This window comes from Trachypithecus francoisi, unplaced genomic scaffold, assembly GCF_009764315.1.
Source record: "Trachypithecus francoisi isolate TF-2019V2 unplaced genomic scaffold, Tfra_2.0 Lachesis_group1, whole genome shotgun sequence".
Taxonomy (NCBI): Eukaryota; Metazoa; Chordata; class Mammalia; order Primates; family Cercopithecidae; genus Trachypithecus; species Trachypithecus francoisi.
In genome coordinates, this window is record NW_022681454.1 from 117,642,694 (window position 1) to 117,664,839 (window position 22,146).

General features: G+C 55.1%; 1 protein-coding gene across 1 annotated transcript; it reads right to left on the reverse strand.

Moving 5' to 3' along the window:
- Nucleotides 1-1,266: 1,266 nt before the first annotated feature.
- Nucleotides 1,267-20,453, reverse strand: LOC117084940 (SH3 domain and tetratricopeptide repeat-containing protein 1-like). Its single transcript, XM_033213336.1, is given in 12 exon segments — nucleotides 1,267-3,979; nucleotides 3,981-4,049; nucleotides 6,877-7,073; nucleotides 8,102-8,242; nucleotides 8,245-8,257; nucleotides 9,064-9,186; nucleotides 11,780-11,927; nucleotides 13,121-13,173; nucleotides 13,175-13,302; nucleotides 16,949-18,610; nucleotides 20,355-20,396; nucleotides 20,429-20,453. Coding segments are annotated over 12 exon segments (2,922 nt in total). The 3' UTR covers nucleotides 1,267-3,658.
- Nucleotides 20,454-22,146: the final 1,693 nt, after the last annotated feature.

The window sequence follows — 22,146 nt, forward strand, 5'->3', positions numbered from 1 at the left end:
AATATCCAGCGAGAAAGAGGCTGATTTTACTTTCGAGATCGCAGTGGGTGTACACAGCCCCCAACCCTGGGGTATCGTTCCTAATATCCAGGCGGGAAGAAGATGACAATATCGAAGGGGGTGGACACCTCTTCTGTGATATGGTTTCTGATATCCAGGGAGTGAATGGATGATATTACTTCCGATAAAGTAGGAACCGTACAGCCACCCTGGGATGTTGTCCTTAATAAACACAAGGGAGTGGTGATATTACTACCAATATTGCAAGGGGTGTACACCCCTCCTGTGATATTGTTTCTTATATCCAGGAAAGGAGAAGATGGTATTACTACCAATATTGAAGAGATATACAACCCCCATGGGATATTGTTCTAAAGATACAGATTGAAAGAGGATGAGACTCCATCCAATATAACAAGGGGTGTACACCCCGCCTGTGATATGAATCGTAAAACCTAGAAGAAGAGAGAATGACATTGCTTCCAAAAACACGGGATGTACACCCACCCTGTGATATTGTTCCTGTCACCTAAAGGAAGAGATGATGATACTACTCCCAGTACTGGAGAAGGTACACACCCCCCTGTGATATTGTTCCTCATAACTTGTGGGGGAGAGCATGATATTACTTCCAACATGACAGTGGCTTGACACCCAGTCTGTGACATTGGTTCTGCACACCAACTCTGTGCCCCTCATTTCCCATGCGTTCTCTTCACAGTTTTGGAACCTCGGGGGAGGATTTGTCTTTGGTTACAGATGAAGAGAGGAAGGGTCTGAGAGGTTAAGCAAGTTTGTTACTGGAAAGGGGTTCCGATCCAGACCCTAAGAGAGGTTTCTTGGATCTCACAGAAGAAAGAATTCGAGGCGAGTCCATAACGTGAATCAAGTTTATTAGGAAAGAAAAGGAATAAAGGAATGGCTACTCTGGCCGGGCGCAGTGGCTCACTCCTGTAATCCTATAACTTTGGGATCCCGAGGCAGGTGGATCACCTGAGGTGAGAAGTTCGAGACCAGCCTGGTCCAACATGGCAAAACCCTGTCTCCACTAAAATACAAAAAATTAACTTGGCGTGGTGGCAGGTGCCTGTAATCCCAGCTACTAGGAAGGCTGAGGCAGGAGAATCGCTTGAACCCAGGAGATGGAGGTTGTAGTGAGCCAAGATCACGCCACTGCATTCCAGTTCGGCCAACAGAGCGAGACTCCATCTCAAAAAAAAAAAAAAAGAAAGAAAAAGAATGGCTGCTCCATAGGCAGAGTGGCCCCAAAGGCTGCTGGTTGCCCATTTTCATGGTTATTTCTTGATCATATGCTAAACAAGGGTTGGACTATTCATGAGTGTTCCAGGAAAGGGGTGGGCAATTCCCATAACTGAGAGTTTCTGCCCTCCCTTCTGAGACCATGTAGGGAACCTCCAGATGTTGCCATGGCATCTGTAAACTGTCTTGGCACTGGTGGGAGTGTCTTGTAGCAGCTAATGCATTATAATTAGCACATAATGAGCCGTGAGGACAATCACAGGTCACTCTCGTGGGCCATCTTGGGTTTGGTGGGCTTTGCCCGGCTTCTTTACTGCAACCTGCTTTATCAGCAAGGTCTTTATGACCTGTATCTTGTGCTGACCTCCTATCTCATCCTGTGACTAAGAATGCCTAGCCTCCTGGGAATGTGGCCCAGCAGGTCTCAGCCTCCCTTTACCCAGCCCGCATTCAAGATGGTGTCGCTCTGGCTCAGGTGCCTCTGACAAGTTGGCCTGGGTTGAGTGTTCCCTAGTGTGTGGTTGTTGGAGCTGTTCCTAGGAGTAAGAGGTATTGTCAGTAGGAAACAGGCCTCTGTTAGCCCTGGGGCTGGCACTCTGCCCCAGTATGTCGGCCTCATTTTAGTGGTGACAAAACTGGGGCTCAGAGACATCAACACCCTCACCACGAACACCCACACTGTGCGTGGTGGGCTGGGGTTTGAATGTGGGGATTGAAGACTCATCATCTCCTCTGGTCCCCTAGTCTCTGCTGCCCAAGAGGAACAGGATCCCAGGATCCAGTCCCCTCATGGCACCAGCCAGGGTGAGTGGAGATAGGGAGGCACAGTTCCAAAGCCCCCCGGACTCTGAGGCAGGTCGGGGGCTGAGAGCAACCCGGACCTGCGGACCCCACCCTGAGAAGAGTGGCTGCATGCCCGGCCCAGCGGGCAGAAGATCTGTGTCCTCAGTAAACGTGACGGCGCTTCCCGCTCCTCCAGCCAGGCCGTGCTGTCTTCACGTTTCCAATCATGCGGCCTCCTCTCCAATTCCCAAGCCCAACCCACAGAAACAGCGATCTGGGGTCCACGTGAGGTTTGTCAGCAGCTCTGACCCGCTGCTTCCCGCCAGCCCCGCGGCCGGTTCTGGAAAGCTCTTTGCTGCCCCCTGGTGGGGAAGGGGCGGGGCTCTGGCTGCAAGCATGGGGTCCCAGAACCTCCTGGCTCTGTCACCTCTGCTGGGTGGAAAACCAACCCAGGACTGAAGCAGCAGATGGGTGCCTGATTCCTTATTATCAGAGCTCCACCCACTGGCAAGTCTCTCTCTGGGCCTCGGTTTCCCCTTCCATTAAATGAGGGGCTTGGGGGATACCAAGGAGGGGTAACAGCTTAGTGAGGATGGCAGGTTTCTTCTGGGGAGATGAACACGTTTTGAAACTACATGGCGTGGGTGGTTGCACAGGACTCTGAATGCACAAATGCCACCACATTATTCGCGTTGAAATAGTTAATTGCATGCGATGTGAATGTCACCTCATTTAAAGTGTTTAAAAGAGGGGCCTGGGAGAGTGCAGGGTATGTGAGAATCACGTGGGACACCCACAGTCTCTGAACCTCAGTTTCCTTGCCGTAAACTGGCAAAGAGACCGTGTGAGCTGTGTTCCCTGGGGCCAAGAGATTCCAAGAAGGAAAACCTGGGATTCCAGGGACTGGGATGAGGGCTGGGGGCCGGAAGGGGAGGGGGCCTGTGGGGACAGCATGGGGGGGCAGCCCAGATAAGGCTTTCAATACTGGGTAGCAGCGTCTACACAGGCGGAGATCCCTGCATCTCACTTCCCGCAGGGCTGACCGGTGGCCAGAGGTGGGACTGGCCAGGCTCAGCCCAGCCAAGTCTGGGAGCAGAGGACACTGAGTGAGGGATCCCCAGGGCCACCCTCACTGGCCTGTGGCTCTCCTGACACCACAAGAGAGGTCCAGGAGCTGACCTTGGGTCCTAATGGGGGACACCTTCCTGGCAGCAAGCTGGCAGGGTGGTGTGGTCAGTGTACTGGGCTCTGTGTCTCTGCCCCTACCTGCTGTGTGACGGTGGGTGAGACACCTAACCTCTCTGTGCCTCTGTTTCTTCAATGGCGAACAGGGGCACTAGCAGCCCCCACATGCGGGCACAGTGGCCTGAAGGATAAAGGTAAGGGCGGCACGAGACCTACAGCAAAAGCTCTGAGCAGGGAGCTGCCCAGGGAGTTCTACCACCATCTCCCCTCTGGCCACCAAGGAAACCGAGGCTCATGGTGACCTGGCCCAGGTCTGTTGGACTCAGGGTCCTTCTCCCCAAGCTCAGAGGGCTGCCACCAGGGAAGGAGCTGGCCCCTAGACACCGCCCAGGAAGCACACAGGGAAGGATGCCCTGGGGACTTCAGTATGTTATTGCGAAAAAACATTTATTGCTACTTGAACCCTGCTTTCATGCCTCCATTTCCCAGAAAATGAGCCACGGGAGACACCAGGAGAGGCAGGAGACCATCCTCCTTGCACAAAACCCACTCCCTCGGATGCTGTCCTCAGCGAGGGTGGCTGGGGCCAACCAGGGGCCCACCCGCAGAGTGGCAGAGGAGGCAGGTTGACCCTGCAGACATTGAGCTCTGTGGTGAAGGTCCTGGCCTTCTGGTAGAAGAGCGACTTCTTGTGGTCTAGGAGGAAGTTGTGGGAGATGGTGGCCAGCCGCGTGTAGGTCTTCAGCTGTGCCCTTCTTGTTGCCCAGGTCCACAGCGGCTGCCAGTGCCAGCTGGTAGTACCCGGCTGCATCAAACTGTTCCTGAAGGGGACAGGCCATGCTCAGCAAAAGGGGGACTCGGAGCCCGTCTTCCCAGAGGCTGTTTCCGGGCTGTTTCCGTCTCCAGATCATTCCACATGTCCAGCCAATGCTGGCTCACCCCATGAGCCCTGAAGCCTGTGACACTGCTGTGGTCTCAGCTGCAGGAGGTGGGGACAACCCTGAAACCCCTGGAAGCCTTCCTGACTATCCCTATGCTCCACTCACCCCAAGCCTCTTGTCCCAGTCCCACCCTCTCTGCAGGCAGTGGCTGCTTTCCCCATGGGCTGAGGTCAGGGCAGATCCTGCCTGCTCTGAGAGTTCCATGCAGGACCCGTGGCTCCAAGCCACAGCCGGGGCACAGCGTTGAGTGATCCAGGCTCCCCTCTGGCCCCTGTCCATGCTGACCATTTCCAGGCCCTCCACGGACCAGGCCAGGTACAAAACCATCTCACAGGTGTCCTCCCTGGCAATGTCCCCTGAAATATTGATGGAGTGTGACTCCCCAGACATCCACTCCCATTTTCAATGCATCTTTGGCTCAAACTCACCATCCCTGGGTTGGGATGCTGCCTCCCAGACCTCCACCTTGACCCTCCCATCTCCCCCCCCCCGGCTTCTCCCCAGGCGCCTCCTCCACATGGGGGACACCCAAGGGACCACTCTAAGACCCAGGCCTGGCCCTCTTTACCATCTCAAGATGGCTCCCAGGGCCAAGGACAAAGTCCAAGCTGCACCAGTCCATTCCCTCACTGCCCCGCCCCACACATGGAACAGGGGCGTGAGAAGACCCTGAGTCACCGCCGCTGCTCATCCAATGCCCCCCGGCCCAGCGAAACACTGGACTCTCTGCTGGGTGCATGGCTGAGCCTAACATCCTTGCTCCCAGTCTGAGGGACCTGGGACTGAACACTGACCACAAAGGTGGCCTGGGCTGTGGCAGAGGGAAGCCCAGGAGCCTGTGGGGGGCCCAGGAGGCCCCTGACTCAGCCGGGGGTGGGAGGCAAGGGCTTCCTGAAGGGGTGGGGGCATCCTAACTAAACAGGAAGGAGCCAGCCAAAGCATGTCTCTGCGTGTGCGTGTTTGTGTGCCTGTGTGCACGTGTGCCTGTGTGCACGCCTGTGTGTGCCTGTGCAGGTGTACCTGTGTATGTGGTTGTGTGTGCACCTGTGCCTGTGTGTGCGTGTGCCTGTGCGTGCCTGTATGTGCGTGTGCCTGTGTGTGCATTTGCATGTGCATTTCCATGTGCCTGTAGTGTGTGCAGCAGCCAGTGAGTGGCAGGCTGAGCCAGGACACACCTAATCCACCCTATTCCAGGGCTCACTGTCACGTGTAGACTAAAGGGGACTGCATTTTAGAGGCAATCGGCAAGGATGCCCATTTACCCCTGCCTCTCTGCCAGCCTTTCAGGCCCCATCCAGCCCAGCTTTCTCTCCCACTCCTCTGGGCCCTCGGTCCAGAGCCTCCTATATACGAGGAGGGTGTGGCCTCGGAAAGACAGCCGCCCCTGGGGAATTCCGAGGGGGCCTCCCTGTGGGAAGCTGGCCTGGGCTGACAGCATAGTCACGATGAGGCCCAGAGGGCTGTGCATGGGAAGGAGGTGAAGGAGGCCTCTGCCCCTCGACCCCAACCATGGACTTTGGCCTCTCAGGTACTACCTGGCCCTTTCATTCCTCTTGGGCAGGCGGAGTGGGCAGCAGGCTTGACCAAGAGAGATAAAGGCCCACTTCTGGGAGGCCCGTCCCCTGGGTCCCAGGCGAGCCCCAAGCGGTGAGCAGTGTCCCTCTGGGCCTGACACCTGGCACCTCCCTGTCTGGCTGGGACTTGGGAGGCCATAGGGACCGCTTCTGACCACCAGATGTTGCCAGAACTGGGTTGGGGCCTCCCGGGCAGCCCCAGGCCTGTGGTGAGGGATACAGGGCGGGGTCTTAGGGCTGCCCCAGCTCCTCATGTTGTTCTAAGGCCAAGATCTCTGTCCCTGGACTGGAGTGCCCTGGCCCCTCAGCCCATAAGGATACTGATGCGGTGCCAGTGCGGTGCTGAGGAGGGGCAAGTGCCTGCTGGGCAGAGGAGTGGAGACACCCCAGGTCTGAGTCTGCCAGTCTCAGCTCTCCACCCCTGCAGGACTGGGGGCAGAGAGCACAGCACCTCCCCTCGAGACAGACCCGACCCAGCAAGGTCTCAGCCTGGCTGGCTGGGGCCCCACCCCACTGCACCTGCCGTGAGCTGGGGTTCCCCTGTCTGTGAAGTGGATGGTAAGACACGGATCCCACCCCACCCTTCCTGGGTGATGTGAAGATGCAAGGTGTCTCGGGACTCCAGGAAGGAGTTGCTCAGTGCAGGCTGGCACCCTGGACAGGCTTCCTAGAGGAGGCACTGGGATTTGGGTTGGATCTTGCAATGTGGATTCAATGTGAGGATGATGCCGTCCTCCAAAATGTCCTTCTCCCGACCCTGTTTTCTTTCTTAAATGCAACTTGACACTTGTCAAGACTCAGTTTGGTGTCACCTCCTCCAGGAGGGGCCCCCTGACTACAATCCCCCTTCTTTACCCAGAGGCCACCATTGCCCCCTCATGTGTCAGCCTCCCAAGCTGAGACTGAGTTCTTGAGGGTGGGGCCTGGCCAGCTTGGGAGCTGGGTTGTATCTGCGAATCTTGCTGGTTCCTCCAGCCACATGCAGAGCTCCAGGGAGGCCACTGGGCCATTCCTAAGGAAGGCTGGAACCCAGGCCCCTGGGGTCAGGGTGGAGATCCCACTCCAAGGGGGCTGGAAACACCCTGAGCCCTGCCCCTCCCCACCCACCTTCAGCCCTGCCCCATCCCACCGACCTTCAGGTCGTAGAAGAGGATGTCACCAAGCACCAGGTACACCTTCATGTAGTAGAGGGTCTCCTCGTCAAACTCCAGTGGTAAGTTGCAGAGCTACAGGGCCTTGAGGTAGAAATGCTCCGCCAGCTTGCCATGGCCCAGCAGGTGGTGCAGGGTGGCCAGCCAGTGGTAGGCCACATGCTCATTCAGCCGGTCCCCTGGGGTGCAGGCCAAAGGGGCAGTCAAGGCACAGGCCCCTCAGGAGCAGGTATGCAGACCCTGGGCAGCACCTGGCTTGCCTCCAGGCACCTGTGGTCACCTGGACAGCTTTGGCCAGTCCCTTCTGGGTTCCCAGACCCACTTTCCCATCTGTAAAGCAGAACTAATAAGGCTTGCCCTTGTCTACTGTGAGGCTTTGGCAAAGTCGGACTTGGATGGCCCAGCTCTGCCTACACATAGCCACCTGCCTTTGTTCACTGGTTTTAACCAGAGGAGCCCAAAACCCATACAGTCCAGGTGCTGCCGGGAACCCCGGCTCCATGCAGCCCACAGACGTGACATCCGACTCCTCCTGGGTGTGTCACGATCAGAGCCCCTTACCTTGGGGGAGTCACCACATGCCTGAGCTCCAGGTCCCCCCACAGATGCACAAACCCACCTAGGCTGTCTCTGATGTCCTCCCCTTTTCAGGGCGAGTGCTGTGGAGCCTGCATTCAATGCATTCCCACACAGCTGCACACCTACTGTGTACTGGGCCCCAAGGCATAAGGCGTTGGGGCATGCGGCCCGCCCAGGGTTCCCTGTCTCTGGAGGAGGACAGACGATCCTGGCACAGCACCAGGGGATGCCCGGCCTTAAGGGGCAGGCTGCTGGAAGGGGAACTGGGATTTCATCAGCCAGAGAGCCGTGTGGTTGATGAGGGTGGGAAGGGCACAAGACAAAGGGAATGTGCCACAGCCTGGCACATACAGGGACCGAGATGCCTGGCATGTCTGGAAGGCAGAGGGCACACTGTGTGGCCCTTGTGGTCAGCAGCGGGAAGAGACAGAGGAAGCAGAGCTCAGCACTGCGTGAGAGACCTCAGGCTGTGCCGCACAGCCAGACGGGGAAGCCAGCTGGCAGATCTGCCTGACTGCACAGGAGACCAGGAAAATCCAGCAGCTGTTTCAGCTCCTGCCCTACAGACCTGGAGGCTGGGCTCTGGCAAAGTGTGGATCCTGGCAGGACGGGGGCTCAGGGGACTTACCCAGAGTGATGCTGAGTGCTAGGGCCATGTGGGCAACCTCCAAGCCCTCCTGGGGCTCCTCCAGCGTGGCCAGCAGTGCCACCAGCTTGTTGCACAGCTGCAGCTGCGGCTCCACCTTGCGGTTGCCCATAGTCACTGCCGGGGCAGGGCCCGGTCCTACCACACAGGCAGGTGGGGTCAGGCTTCCCGCAGCACCCACCTTACCCAGCGCCTTCCTCAGAGCTCAAACATGTGCTTGGAGCATCCCACGCCCCAGTTACCCTTGCACCTCCACAGAGCTCTGTGCTCTGGGATAACGCACGGTTCAGACACCCAAGTTGGGGGTTGAAGAGTCACCTGAGGCCCATCTAGCTACACCTGGCAGCCTCAGACCAGCCTCTCCCACCTGGGCACTGGGGGTCTGACTAGGGGGAGCCAGCACTCCTCTCTGCTCTAAAAACACCACATTTATCTGTGCCCAGGCCTGAGCCACACCGTGAGCTCAGAGGAAGGGAGAAGCCATCCCCGCTTCGGGGTGCAGGCAGACTTGGGCCCTGGCCCTGGGCCTCCCAGTGACATGCTGTGTGTCCTTTGACATGTCCCTGTGCTTCTCTGAGCCTCAGCTTCCTCATCTGGAAAATGGGGACAGGACTTCCCACTCATGGTTGCTTGAGATCATCAGGTGCAAGGGTAGAGCCACTGTCGTGTCCAGACCCGAGCATTTGTCCCGGTCGGGGCACAGTCAATATCATTCCCGGTGAGACCACTAGGCAAGGATAGGGCCATTGCCACATCCAGGCCCCAAGCGTTTGTCCCGGGCAGGGGCACAGTCAATATCATTCCAAGTGAGACCACTGGGAAACTAAGCATGTGCATGGGTGGCCTTGCCTCCAGGTGGGAGGCCTCTGCCCTGCCACACCTGTGCCTCAGCCCTCCAGGTGACCCCCTGAGGCCCACATACATCAGCCCACAGGCCAGCTCACCCGGTAGAAGGACGCGGCTTTCTCCCGCTCCCAGGCCTCGTTGAAGAAGATGTCTCCAGCTGCCTCAAATGGCTCCAACCCCAGGTTGGAGTTGCCTATGTACAGGACCACATTCTGTGCCACCTGAAAGGAGCAGAAGTTCCCTCAAGACCCACACCTGGCGAGGTGGCCACACCTACCTTCGCCAGCCTCCTTCCTCTCACACACTGCAGGTACACCTGAGCATTTTTCAGACCTGTGCATTAGGGCTGCCCCACCACTGGCGTGAGGACAATAAACTGATGCACTTGAGTGCCAGGAGGTGACTGAGCAGCTGCAGCCCAGGAGCCTGACACCTGTGAATCCTACCACCAGGGACAGCCCTAGCCCACCCCCCTGCACTCAGTCTCCGTGGCTCCCAGATTGCTGGGAGCCCATCACCTGGTTCCTTTCTGCGTTGCCACATCCCTGCCACAGCTCAGAGCTGCACATCAACAGTGTTTGTGGGTGGGCCTGGTCCCCTCTTGGCCATGAGCTCTTGATCCTTCTCCTCAGCTCAAGGAGGTATACAGCAGGTGCTCAATAATGAAAGTTTCACCAGGCTCGTGGGCTTCACAATTTGTTCCAGATCACACTGTGTTTGGGAAAGCCTCTGAAAACAGCCACTATGATAGGTTCATTTTGTAAGGAGATGTGCCACGTGTCGCTTGGAGCACGTTCTTCTGTGTGTTAACTGAGTGGTCACATTCTTTGAGCATGAGCTGTATACCAGCAGGTGCTAGGCACTGTGAGGGGCCACGCCTCTGCCCTCAGGGAGAAGATGCCGGCCACTGGGGGAGGATGTGAGGGAACCAGTTGGAGGGAGGGAAAAGGCATACAACAGGTGCTCAGCAGTGGCTTAGGAATGAGTGGATGGATGGATGAATGGATGAGCAGATGTGTAGACACATGGATGGATGGGTGTGTGGATAGATGAATGCTTGGATGAATGGACAGATGAATGGATGGACGGATAGATGCATGGGTGGATGGGTGGGTGGTTGGAATGATGTGTGTATGTCTGTATGTATGGGTGGGTAGATAAAGTATGGATGGGTGGAGGGTAGATGATGTATGTACATATGGATGGATAGATGGTGGATAGACCAATGTATGGATAAACAAATGGACAGATAGATGAATGGAAGTATGGATTAATAGGTAGATTGGTGGGTGGATGGGTGAATAATGGATGGCTGGACGAATAGGTGAAAGGATGGATGATGGAAGGATGGATGGATGTATGGATGGGTGGATGGATGATGGATGGATATATGGATGAACGGATAAATGGATGGATGGATGGATGGATGAATGATGGATGGAAGGAGGAACAGGTGGATGGATAGATGAATAGATGGATGATGGACGGATGGATAGATGATGGATGATGGATGGATGGATAAATGGATGGAGGATGGATGGATGGAAGGATGAACAGGTGAATGGATGGATGATGGAAGGATGAATGGACCGATGGATGGAAGAGCAGGTGAATGGATGGATAGACGGGTGAATGGATGGATGATAAAAGGATGTATGAATGATGGATGAATGGACAGATGGATGGATGAGTGGGTGGATGGAGAGATGGACGGATGGAAGGATGAACTGATGGATGGATGAATGGATAAATGGATAGATGGTTGGATGAACAGGAGGTGAGTGGATGGATGGATGATGGATGGATGAATGGATAAATGGATGGATGGATGAATGATGGAGAGAAGGATGAACAGGTGAATGGATGGTTGGTGGAAAGATGGATGAACAGGCAAATGGATGGATAGACAGGTGAATGGATGGATGATAAAAGGATGGATGAATGATGGATGGATGAATGGACAGATGGATGGGTGATAGATGGATGGAAGGATGGATAGATGATGGATGGATGGATGAATGGATAAACGGATGGATAGATGAATGATGGATGGATGGAAGGATGAACAGGAGTTGAGTGGATGGATGATGGGAGGATGGATGGTGATAAGTGGATGGATATATGGATGAATGATGGATGGATGGAAGGATGAACAGGTGAATGGATGGATGATGGAAGGATGGATGGATGAATGGATGGATGGACGAACAGGTGGATGGATGGTGGCTGAATGGATGGATGATAAAAGGATGGATGGATGATGGATGAATGGAAGGATGACTAGGTGAATGGATGAATGATGGAAGGATGGATGAATGGATGATGGATGCATGGAAGAATGAACAGGTGAATGGATGGATGATGAAAGGATGGATGGAGGATGGATGAACAGGTGAATGGATGAACAGGTGAATGGATGAATGGACGGGTGAATGGATGGATGATAAAAGGATGGATGATGAATGAATGGATGAGTGGATGGACAGGTGAATGGATGGATGATGGATGGATGGAAGGACCCACAGCTGTATGGGAAGATGATGGAAGAATGGATGGATGGATGGATAATGGATGAATGGATGAACAGGTAAACAGATAGATGATGGAAGGATGACTGGATGGGTAGATGGGTGAATAGATGGATGATAAAAGGATAGATGAATGATGGATGGATGAAAGGACAGATGGATGGATGGTTGATGGATAGATGGATGGAAGGATGAACAGGTAAATAGATGATGGATGGATGAACGGATGGATGGATGGACAGAGAGTGAACAGCACAGGGGCCCTCCTGCATCCCTTGCCACTCACCTGGATGTACAGGTCCACCAGCTCGCTCTGCCGCAGGATGTAGTAGATCTTCCCTGCTTGCAGCCAGGCATGCGCCTCCTCTTTCTTCTGGAGGTCAATGAAAATCCCCAGACTTCATTTGGTGTAGTCCAGAGTGGATCTGTAGGCCCTGGAATCAGACACAGGTATCAGAACAAGGGCTCTCATCCTCCTGGAACCAGTCTGCCTCCTCCCTGGGTCTGATGACAGATGAATCTGGCATGTGGGGACTGCGAATGGCCCTCTTGTGTGTGCAGTGTTCTGCCCTTCCCAGGCTGCTGAGAGGGCCAGGGTGAACACTCATGGCATGGAAAAGATGAAGGACATCCTTCTGAGGGAATCGAGCATCATGCTGCCCTGTGGCAGGAGGAGTGTGCTAGTCCATCTCCCCTGCCTCCCAGACATGGCCTGTGTCTTCTCCAGATGCACCAGGAGCTGTTAGTGTTCAGAGGCTATCTAGGCCGATGGTTCTCAAGGTGTGCAGGCATCACAGTCACTCGGAGGCCTGTCTGTATAGCTTGCTGGCCCTGCCCCCAGAGCTTCCGGCTCCACAGGCCTGGGGCAGGCCCCAGAACTCCCACTTGCCACAAGGTCCTAGGTGATATAGATGCTGCTCTGCTGGTCCAGGGACTACACTTTGAGAAGCATGGCTCTAGCACACTGGCCCATTTTCCTTCTTTGAACCTGAGGCCAAGACTGGAGCCAGTCTCCCGGGTCACCATGGAATCTGGCTCCTTCCCTGCTCTCTCAGTAAGCCTGACACTCGAGGGGCTGTGACTGCAGCAATGTCACCAGGCCCTGTGGGTGGGGTGGCCAGGGCCATGGTTACCCCACCAGGTCAGGATGCTCGGGGGAAGCCGAGTGGGCCACATATGGGACGTGAGACCTTGAAACCCTGCCCCAGGGAAGCAGGTGACACAGTTGGCTCTGTCTTCTGTGGGAGAGAAGCCACAGGTGGCTGCTGTGGTCACATTTAAGGGGACAGATGAAAGCCAGGAGTGAAGACTCAGGGTAGGCAGAGGTCAGATGACAAAAGCCACCATAGTAGGAAGAACAGCCCAGAGTGCACGTACTGCCTCTGCTGGGGTTGAGACGACCTTTGACCCAACAAGGGAGGCTCAAGCTGGGACTCACGAGCCAGCAGCAGCCCTGGGATGACCCCAGACCCACCAGCTCAAAGCATCTGATGCCAAGGAACCAAATGGTCCAAAGGAAAGGGGCTGATGGGGCCCTGGGCCAGCTTCCCTGTGCCCCCCTCCCTGCCCGGCCCCCCCAACCCCCTTGCCCCACTCCACACCCCACCACTGCAAAGCCAGCCCTCACCACTTGGTGCCCAGGGACAGGTAGAGCTGACTGGTGGCCTCCAGGAGCTGCCCCCTCCAGCACCTTGTTGGTCACCTTGTGGGCCAGGGGGAGCTGGAACTCATGGTAGATGATACACTGGGCCTCGCTGGGCATGACGATGCTGTAGAAGTAGCACAGCCACTGGACGGGCTGCAGCTGGCCTGGGCAGAAGACAAAATGGAAGACGTCAGCCTCCCAGCATCGAAGAGAGGCTGGCTGGGCTCGGAGGCCCCTCCACTGTGCTTGTCTCTTTCACACCTCTGTGAACCTTGGCCCCATAGGCGGGGAGCCTGAGCTCAGACAGGCCATGTACCTGTACAAGGGCAGACACCGAGCACACCATCACATGGGCACAGCTTGGTGCAGATGCTCATGGTAGAGGCCGGCCTTCTTTACAACTCCCAGGGCTGAGGTCCTGGCCAGGCTCAGCCCCTGCACCAGGCCATCTATTTCTGCTTCACAAAGTCCCTCTGGCGAGAACCAGGGCCAGCTTCAGCCTGAGCTGATGAGGCCAGGGGCACAAGTAGCCCCTGTCGCAGATGGAACCCTGAAAGAGCAAAGCCAAGCGTCATGTCTGCCACACATGGCATCATGTTGGGGGAATGGGGTTCAAAGCCAGCCCCTGGTGTTCCCACACATGCTTCTCTCATGCAACCAGGCTCCAAAACCATAGGCTCACTGGCCTCTCCCAAAGCCATGGTGCTGGGAACAGTGGAAAGCTTCTGATTGTCTAGTGTCAGAAACATTCTGAAGATTAACACCGGAAACCAGGTATGCCGAATGGACATCTGTCACACACGCCCCCCAACGACAGCTGAATACACAGTCCTCTCGAGCGCCTATGGGACATTCCCAATGACAGACCATGTGCCAGGCCACAAAACGAGTCTCAGTGAATGGAGAAGGACTGAGACCAAAGCAGAGGTGTTCTTCAGCTGTACTGGCACGAAACTGGAAATTAAGAGTGAAGGAAAGTGGGAAATTCAAAAATATGTGGAAATTACACACTCCTAAACAACCAGTGAGTCAAAGAAGAGACCATCAGGGAAACTGAAAACTAATTTGAGAAGAATGCAAACAAATGCACAGCCCAGGCCAGCACGGTGGCTCACACCTGTCATCCCAGCACTGTGGGAGGCCGAGGCGGGAGGATCGCTTGAGTCCAGGAGTTTGAGATCAGCCTGAGAAAAATGGTGAAACCTCGTCTCTATAGAAAAAATACAAAAATTATCCAGGTGTGGTGGTGCACATCTGTAATCCCAGCTACTCGGGAAGCTGAGGCATGAGAATGGCTTGAACCTGGGTAGAAGTTGCAGTGAGCCAAGATTGCACCACTGCACCCCAGCCTGGGCAATGGAGCAAAACCTAAAAAAATAATAATAAAAAAATAGCACAGCGTATCAAAAACTCCAAGATGCAGCTAAGGCAGTGCTGAAAGGGAAATTTATAACTGTAAATGTCTACATTCAAAGAAAGAAGAAAAATCTCAAACCAAAAACCTAACCTTCCACCTTGAGAAACTAGAAAATGAACTAAACCCAAAGTGAATAAAAGGAAGAAAATAATAAACGTGAGAGTGGAAATGGGAAGTAAAAATACAGATAATGGAAAAACAAAAGAGATAGTCAACAGAACCAAAAGTGGGTTTTTTGAAAATAATAACAAAATTGACAAGTCTTTCACCCGACTGACCAAGAAAAGAAAGATGGGACACAAATGACTAAAATCAGAGACTGAGCACCATGGCTCACGCCTGTCATCCCAGTGCTTTGTGAGGCTGAGGTGGAAAGATCACTGAGGCCAGCATTCAAGACCAGCCTGGGGGAACATGATGAGACCCCGTCTCTAATAAAAATAAATAAACAATTACAAACCCAAGTTTCTAAAAGAAATGAAAGAGGAAACATTATTGCCAACTTGACAGAAATAAAAGGATTCCATGAAAACACTAAGAACAATTGTACACCAACAAATCAGACCATCTAGACACAACAGCCAAACTCCTAGAAGGACACGAACTACCGAAAGTGACTCAAAAATGACCCCAAGTAAGCAAGTAAGCATGTGGAGTATCAACCCCACCCTCGGTCTCCTCGACCATTCAGCGCAGGGTGGGGAGACAGAGACGCATGATCTCTATTCCCTGGCCTGCATTTCCAAGTCTGAATCCCCCAGCACCCTGGGAGGGCCTCGTAGGAGGAGGTGCCACAGGCTATTGTGCCAGGAGCCACCGGAGGCTGCAGTGGGGGCTGGGGTGCTGGGCTCCTGGAGGGTGTCCTTCCAGTCAGAGAATGCCCCTGGGGAAGAAGCCTGGGTATGAACCCCCCACCCCTCCTTGGGCAGATGTGTGGGACCGGGGCCCCTTCACACGGTCCTTTCCAAAATCTCATCCCTCCTAGGGCCAGGAGTGGTGCCAGGCCTGTGCTGGGAAATGGGCAGATTTGGCCACAGCCCCTGGTGCTCTGGTCCAGGCCACAGGAGGCACCTCTGAGTGGTCTCACTGTGTCATGACAAAGCGCTGCAAGGCAGAGGGGACTCAATAGTATCCCTTGTCTCAGCCATTTCCCTGGACTCAACTTCCTCATCTATTCTCTGCGGCCTAGATTTCGGACAGCCCTGCCCACCTACTGTCCGTTTACTGCTCAGTGTGCAGTGAGTGTTCAACAGCACCCCATGGCTCCCCAGTGCTCTTGGGGAAAAGGCCAAGCCACAGCCTGAGGCCCCAGGCCCTGTTTAGCTCTCCAGAAGAGCTTCTCACCATCCGGCACCCAACCCACCCACTCCCAACTCTGCACCTCCCTGTATGAGCCCTGCTCACTCACCCCCGCTTACACCCCACTTATTCCCGCTCACACTCCCACTCACTCACCCCCACTCACTCACCTCCACTCACACCCCACTCATCCCCGCTCACACTCCCACTCACTCACCCCCACTCACCCCGCTCACACCCCACTCATCCCCGCTCACACTCCCGCTCACTCACCCCATCACACCCCTCTCACTCACCATCACTCACTCACCCCCGCTCACAACCCACTCATCCCCGCTCACTCAGCCCCACTTGCTCACCCCTGGGCCTTCACACAGGCTACACCGCCAGCCCCTCCCCCACCACCAGCCCCTCATCCACACCTATTACTTGACTAAATCCTCTCAACCTCTGGTCCCAGACTAAAGAGGCTTCCCTAACCCGGGGCCAAGTGCGGCCCCGCCATCATGCCACTCACCCTTTTGTGGCTTCTCTGGCCTGAAGCTCACGTTCCCACGCTCAGCACCTGCTTCCCGAGGACCCCACAAGCTCCATTTGTGGGTGGGGCCTGGCACAGTCTGCACGAGCTTCTTTTGCATGAACTGCTCTGTGGCTTTGGGCAATCACCCGCCCCTGTGTCCTCTGTGAAGTGGGATGACAGGTGCGCAGGGATGCCGAAATACCAAGCAGATAACACGGGCACAAGAACTGGCGTTCAGGGCCTGGCTCATGGAGGGGCCCCAAGTCCCAGCTCAGCAGAGCCTGCCTAGATCCCAGGGTTATGGCCAGGGATTCCCAGCACACAGGACTTTCCGTGCCCAAGGCAGGATGGTCTCTGAGCAAACCGGAAAGAGCTGGCTGCCCAGTAGGGCACAGAGGGCCTGGTCCTGCATGGGAACTGCCTGTCTCCAGAGCGCTTGCCAACATCGGCTGCTGGCCATGACTCAGCACTTTCGATGGTGGAAAAACCACCACTTGTTTCCGAATCACAAACCCCAGGTGTGCCCTGACCCGAGTGGCCCCAGAAGGCGCACAGGAGGAACTAGGGCACTCACTCTCCATGTGGTCCCTCTCCACGGCCACCAGAAGGGCCCACTCACAGTAGCCCTTGCACTGCTGGGCCGGGCCCTGGTGGGTGCAGAGGTGACCCAGCTGCAGGAGTACGTGGGTGAAGTCCCAGCCACACTCCGAACAGGGAAGCCTCGAGAACAGACGCACGGCCTCCAGAAGGTAGTGCTGGGTCAGCCTGCTGGCACCCGCGTGCAGGCACAGGGTCCCAAAGTTGGCCAGCACCACTGCCTGGTTCCTCTGCTGGAACAGGTCCCAAACCACCCATAGGGCGCAGTAGTAGCCCTCAGCTGCCTGCCTCGTCCGGCCTGTCCTCTTCAGAGCCACGGCCACCATGTCGGCAATCACAGCTTCCTGGTGCTCGCTGGCCACTACTGCATCCTGGACAGACTGCAGGATGTTCAAGGCCACCAGGCTCTGCCCATGAAGCACGTGCAGCCAGGCCAGGGCCACCAGGGTGTCCACGATGGCACAGACTCCGGCAACAGCATTGGCTTCCACCGCCTGCATCATGAAGGTGATGGCCGGGCCGTGGTAGCCATGGTGGCTGTACGGCTGGGCCAGGCTGTCATGGAGAAGGCCACGCAGAGCCTGGCCTGTGCCCGGGGTGAGGGAGGCCAGCGCTTGCCTGAGGTAGTGGGAAGTCTGGGTGGGGAGGCTGTGGGGCTGGAGGGCGTTCTGGAGCACCAGGTTCACGCTCCTCAGCAAGCCGGCCAGCAAGTCCTGTGTCCTCAATGAGGCCACCTTGACACAGCTCAGCACCAGGTGGGGCAGGCACTTGCGGCTGTAGATGTCAGCCAGGAGCAGGGAGCAGTCTGAGAGCCATGCAGTGTCTGGGGCTCCCGAGTCCCTGTGCAAAAGCAACAGCCACTCTAGGAAGGACAGGGCCTCCTCGGGCTGCTTGAGGTGCACGTGGTGCCTGGCCAGCAGGAAGCAGGCCCGGGCCTCAGCCTGCAGGCTCTGGCCACCCACCGCCCACTGCAGCACCAGCCACAGGAGCTCCCCGTCCACCTCGGTGCTGCAGATGTGGCTGGGCGTCCCCGGGAGCAGGGCCATGGCTTTGGGAACCACCTGTGTACAGTTCTCCCGGTTCTGCTTCCGGTAAATGCTGGTCAGGTTGGCGTACACAGCCACCACCTGGAACAGGTCCCCGAAGCTGCCGTCCAGGGCCCCCAGTGTTTCTTCAAAGTACACCCGGGCCTGGGACAGCTTGAGCCTCCTGCAGCATAGCCGGCCCAGGAGGAAGCAGAGCCCGGCCAGGGCCACGAGGAGGCCAGCTTTCTTGGCCGCCCCTTGGGCCTGTGCCAGGCACCCAGTCAGCTCCTCCTCATCGCTAAAGCTGCAGAACATGCCGCTCAGCCATGGCAGTGCCACGTTGTAAAGGACACAGAAGCTGGCCTTGTATCTGGAGGTGTTCAGAAATAGCAGCCGTGAGCTCAGGGCCTCTGGATCCTCCCAGTCGTCTTCAGCTTCCAAGTAGAAGGAGGGCTCCTCGGGGTCCTGCAAGCTCACATTGCTGGATGCCGCACAGAGACCCCAGGACGCTGGCTCCTGGGGGCAGCCTGGGCAGGCCTTGCATTGTTCCAGAACATTCCTCACCTTCGGAAGGGTCTCCTGTGGCTCCAGGCCCAGGCAAGGTGGAGGTATTTCTGCAAGTCACAAAAATACCTAGACAGATTAGAGTCCAGCAGTGAGTCCTTGGTCCACTGGGGGCAGGTCCACCCCGCATCCCCGCCCTCTGTGTCCCTGGTGCAGCTTGCCATGAGCCCTTGAGAATTATGTGCAATGAAAACCCGGGGCCTGGAGCACGTAGGAACTCCAGGACTATGGGGACAGAGAGAACACACAGGCCCATGGCCCGACTCTCCTACGAAATCACCCTCCTATCCTGCTTTGTCACCCATCTGACAGCATGGTTTTAGGAGACTATGTCAGCTCAGCGATCCCTCAGAGATGCCTTTCCCTTTAGAAAGAATCAAAGCCTTCTAACTGGACCCATGTGTATGCAGCACTACAACTACAAATGTAACTTCTGTCAGCATATTGGGCCCCCCGGTGGGGTAAAGGAATCCATGAAATCCTCAACAGTCAATCAGAGCTATTGATCAGCTCAAAAGCTGCTATGCAAAATTGGTAAAGCCACCGATGGCACAGGACAGGGGTGTTGTACCAGGTACCAAGCTCCGTGCAGGGGAATGGACAATCCTTGCAGGAAGGATGGGAAAGCTTCGAGGCCCCTGTGGCCACCTTCACCTTGGATGGTCTGAAAACTGAAGCCCACAGTTCCTAAAGGGTTAACAAAAAGGCCAGACTGCTCAAGCAGTCCACTGGCACCTGCTGTCTTTGGTGGATTCCTAGCCAAAGCCCCCTACCAGAGGTGAGCAAACGAGCGCATTTCCTGTTGGAAAACCTGGGATGAAAAGAGGCATTACAGGGAAGGAAAAAACTAGATTTAAACAGACTCTCTTTTTCAAGCTCACATGTAAAAACTATTTTCAATAGAAACTGTCTCCTTATTCATCTGTAAAGCCTTGGAATTAAAAAATTAATAAATACGATTTAGAGGCAAATGTCTGACTTGACTTCACTAGATTAGCTAAGAAATCTCCCCCACCCGGCAGAGGCACACAGCCCCTCCCAGCCACTACCCTGGCCTCTGGGGCAGCTGAATAGCCACGTGCCTTTGCTCCAGGGACTTTGGCAGAGGGTGGAACCACCCCCTCCCCGAGGCTAAACCTACTACAGCCTTCCCTTCCCCACTGGCTTCCCAGGCCTCCTCTGGGACCTTGTGCCTGCATCCCAAAAGTACTGGGATGGATCCCATTCCCAGGGAACTTCCAAGGGCCCTTGGTGCATCCACATCACCAGGCTGTCCACATGCGGACCCTTTGTGAGGGGAAGAGACAGAGTCCCAGAGCAGAGACGGGAGGGCCTCCCTGAATCAGCCCCTCAGGAAAGAGCAGACCCTTCAGGGACCTCAGTTGAGGCCCCTGCAACCTAAGGCTCTGAATTCTGCTACCCGCTGAGGGCAGTGTGGCCTCCCATCTCTGAGGCAGAGCACAGGGCGAACTGCAGCTTCTTCAGGTCATGAGAAAGGAACCCACAGCTCCATGTGGGCCCCAGCAGTGGAAAGGATGTCCCATCTCGGTCGGGGACCAGGCGGGGGCCAGCATGTTCATTGGAAGATGTGTGGGACCCCACAGCCTCCAGTGTCAGAGTAGACGAGAGGTTCAGGCCCACCTCAGTCAACGTCCCCCAAGCCCCCCAGCCCGCACCACAGAGGGGTGACAGCCACATCCAATGCCCACCGTACTCAGCTCTGTCACCTCCCCCGGCATTACCCCAAGGCCCAGATCATAACCAAAGGAATCCTGAGGCACCTGCAAAACCCACCTTTTTCCTGCGGCTGCTCAGTCTCAGCTTCCTCTACTGAGTCTGGCAAGGGAGAAAAGAGAAGCAATGAACACCCCCAGCCAGCACCTCTGGTCCCATGTCAGGTTGAGCTGGGTGTCGGTGTTGCAGGGTGAGAGCATTGCAGGGGGCAGGGGTTGAAAGTCATATCATCCTCTTCCCTCCTGGATCATGGGAACAACATCACTGGGGGGTGTACACTTTCTGCGATATTGGGAGTAATATCGTCTTCTGTGCCTTGGAATATTAAGGACAATATCACGGGGGGTGTGTACATCTTCTGCAATATTGGAATAATATTATCTCCTCTCCCCCTGCATACTAGCAAAGATATCAGAGTGGGTGTTCACCTCCTGTGATATGGGGATTAATACCATCTTCTCCCCTTCCGGATACCAGGAAGAGTATCACATGGGGGTGTACAGTGTCTGCGATACTGGGAGTAATATCAACCTCTCAGCCTTGGAATATTAAGAAGAATATCACAGGGTGGATGTTCACCCCCTGCCATATTGGGAGTAATATCAGCCTCTCCTCTCCATGGATATTAGGAACAATATCCCAGGCTGGATGTACGCCTCCTGCTCTATGGGGAGTCATATCCCTTCCAGGATACTCATAACAATATCACAGGGCGGGTGAACACAGCCTGCGATACTGGAACTATTATCATCCTCTCCCCCTCCGGATACTAGGAACCATATCACAGAAGAGCTGTACCCTCCCTGCGATATTGGGAGTAATATCATAGGCTTCTTCCATGAATATTAGGAGCAATATCACCGGGTGGCTGTCCATTCATTGCTATGTTGGGAGTCATGTCATACTCTACCCCCTGGATATTAGGATCAGTGTCACAGCGTGAGTGTACACCTACTGTGATATTAAAACTAAGATCATGTCTTCTGTCCCTGGATATTAGGAACAACATCACAGGGAGGTGTACACCCCCTGCGGTATTAGCAGCAATAATATGATTAATTAGTAAACATCAATGATCGATTTTAATAATTATCAGGCTGGTCTCGAACTCTTGACCTCGGGTGATCTGCCTGCCTCAGCCTCCCAAAGTGCTGGAATTACAGGCGTGAGCCACCGTGTCCAGTGAGCACTTCTTAACATCTCTTTTTGGACCTCCAATTTAGCATGCCCAAAACGCACTTTTGATTCTCCCTGCTATAACCCACTCCTCCCATAATCTTCCCCATCCCAAAAACAGTATCTCTAGTCTTCCAGTTACTCAGTCCAAAATCCTTGACATCATCCTTAAAACTTCTTTTTCTCTCTCTTGTCATCCAATCCATTTAAACTCTTCTTTCAAAATATATGCCAGACCTAACCACTTCTCACCTTCCTCATCATTTCCAACCAGGTCCAGCCCTCATCATAGCTCTCTGGGTTACTGCAAAAGCCTCCCAATCGCCAGGCACAGTGGCTCATGCCTGTAATCCCAAGCACTTTGGTAGGCCAAGGCAGGTGGATCATCAGACACCAGGAGTTCAAGACCAGCCTGGCCAACATGGTGAAACCCCTCTACTAAAAATACAAAAAATTAGCCGAGAATGGTGGTGGGTGCCTGTAATCCCAGCTATTCAGGAGGCTGAAGCAGGAGAATCACTTGAACTCAGAAGGCAGAGGTTAGAGTGAGCCGAGATCGTGCCATTGCACTGCAGCCTGGATGACAAGAGCGAAACTCCATCTCAGAAGGTTAAAAAAAAAAAGCCTCCAAACCCACCTCTCTCCTTCCGCCTTTCACCCTGCCCTGCATTCTACC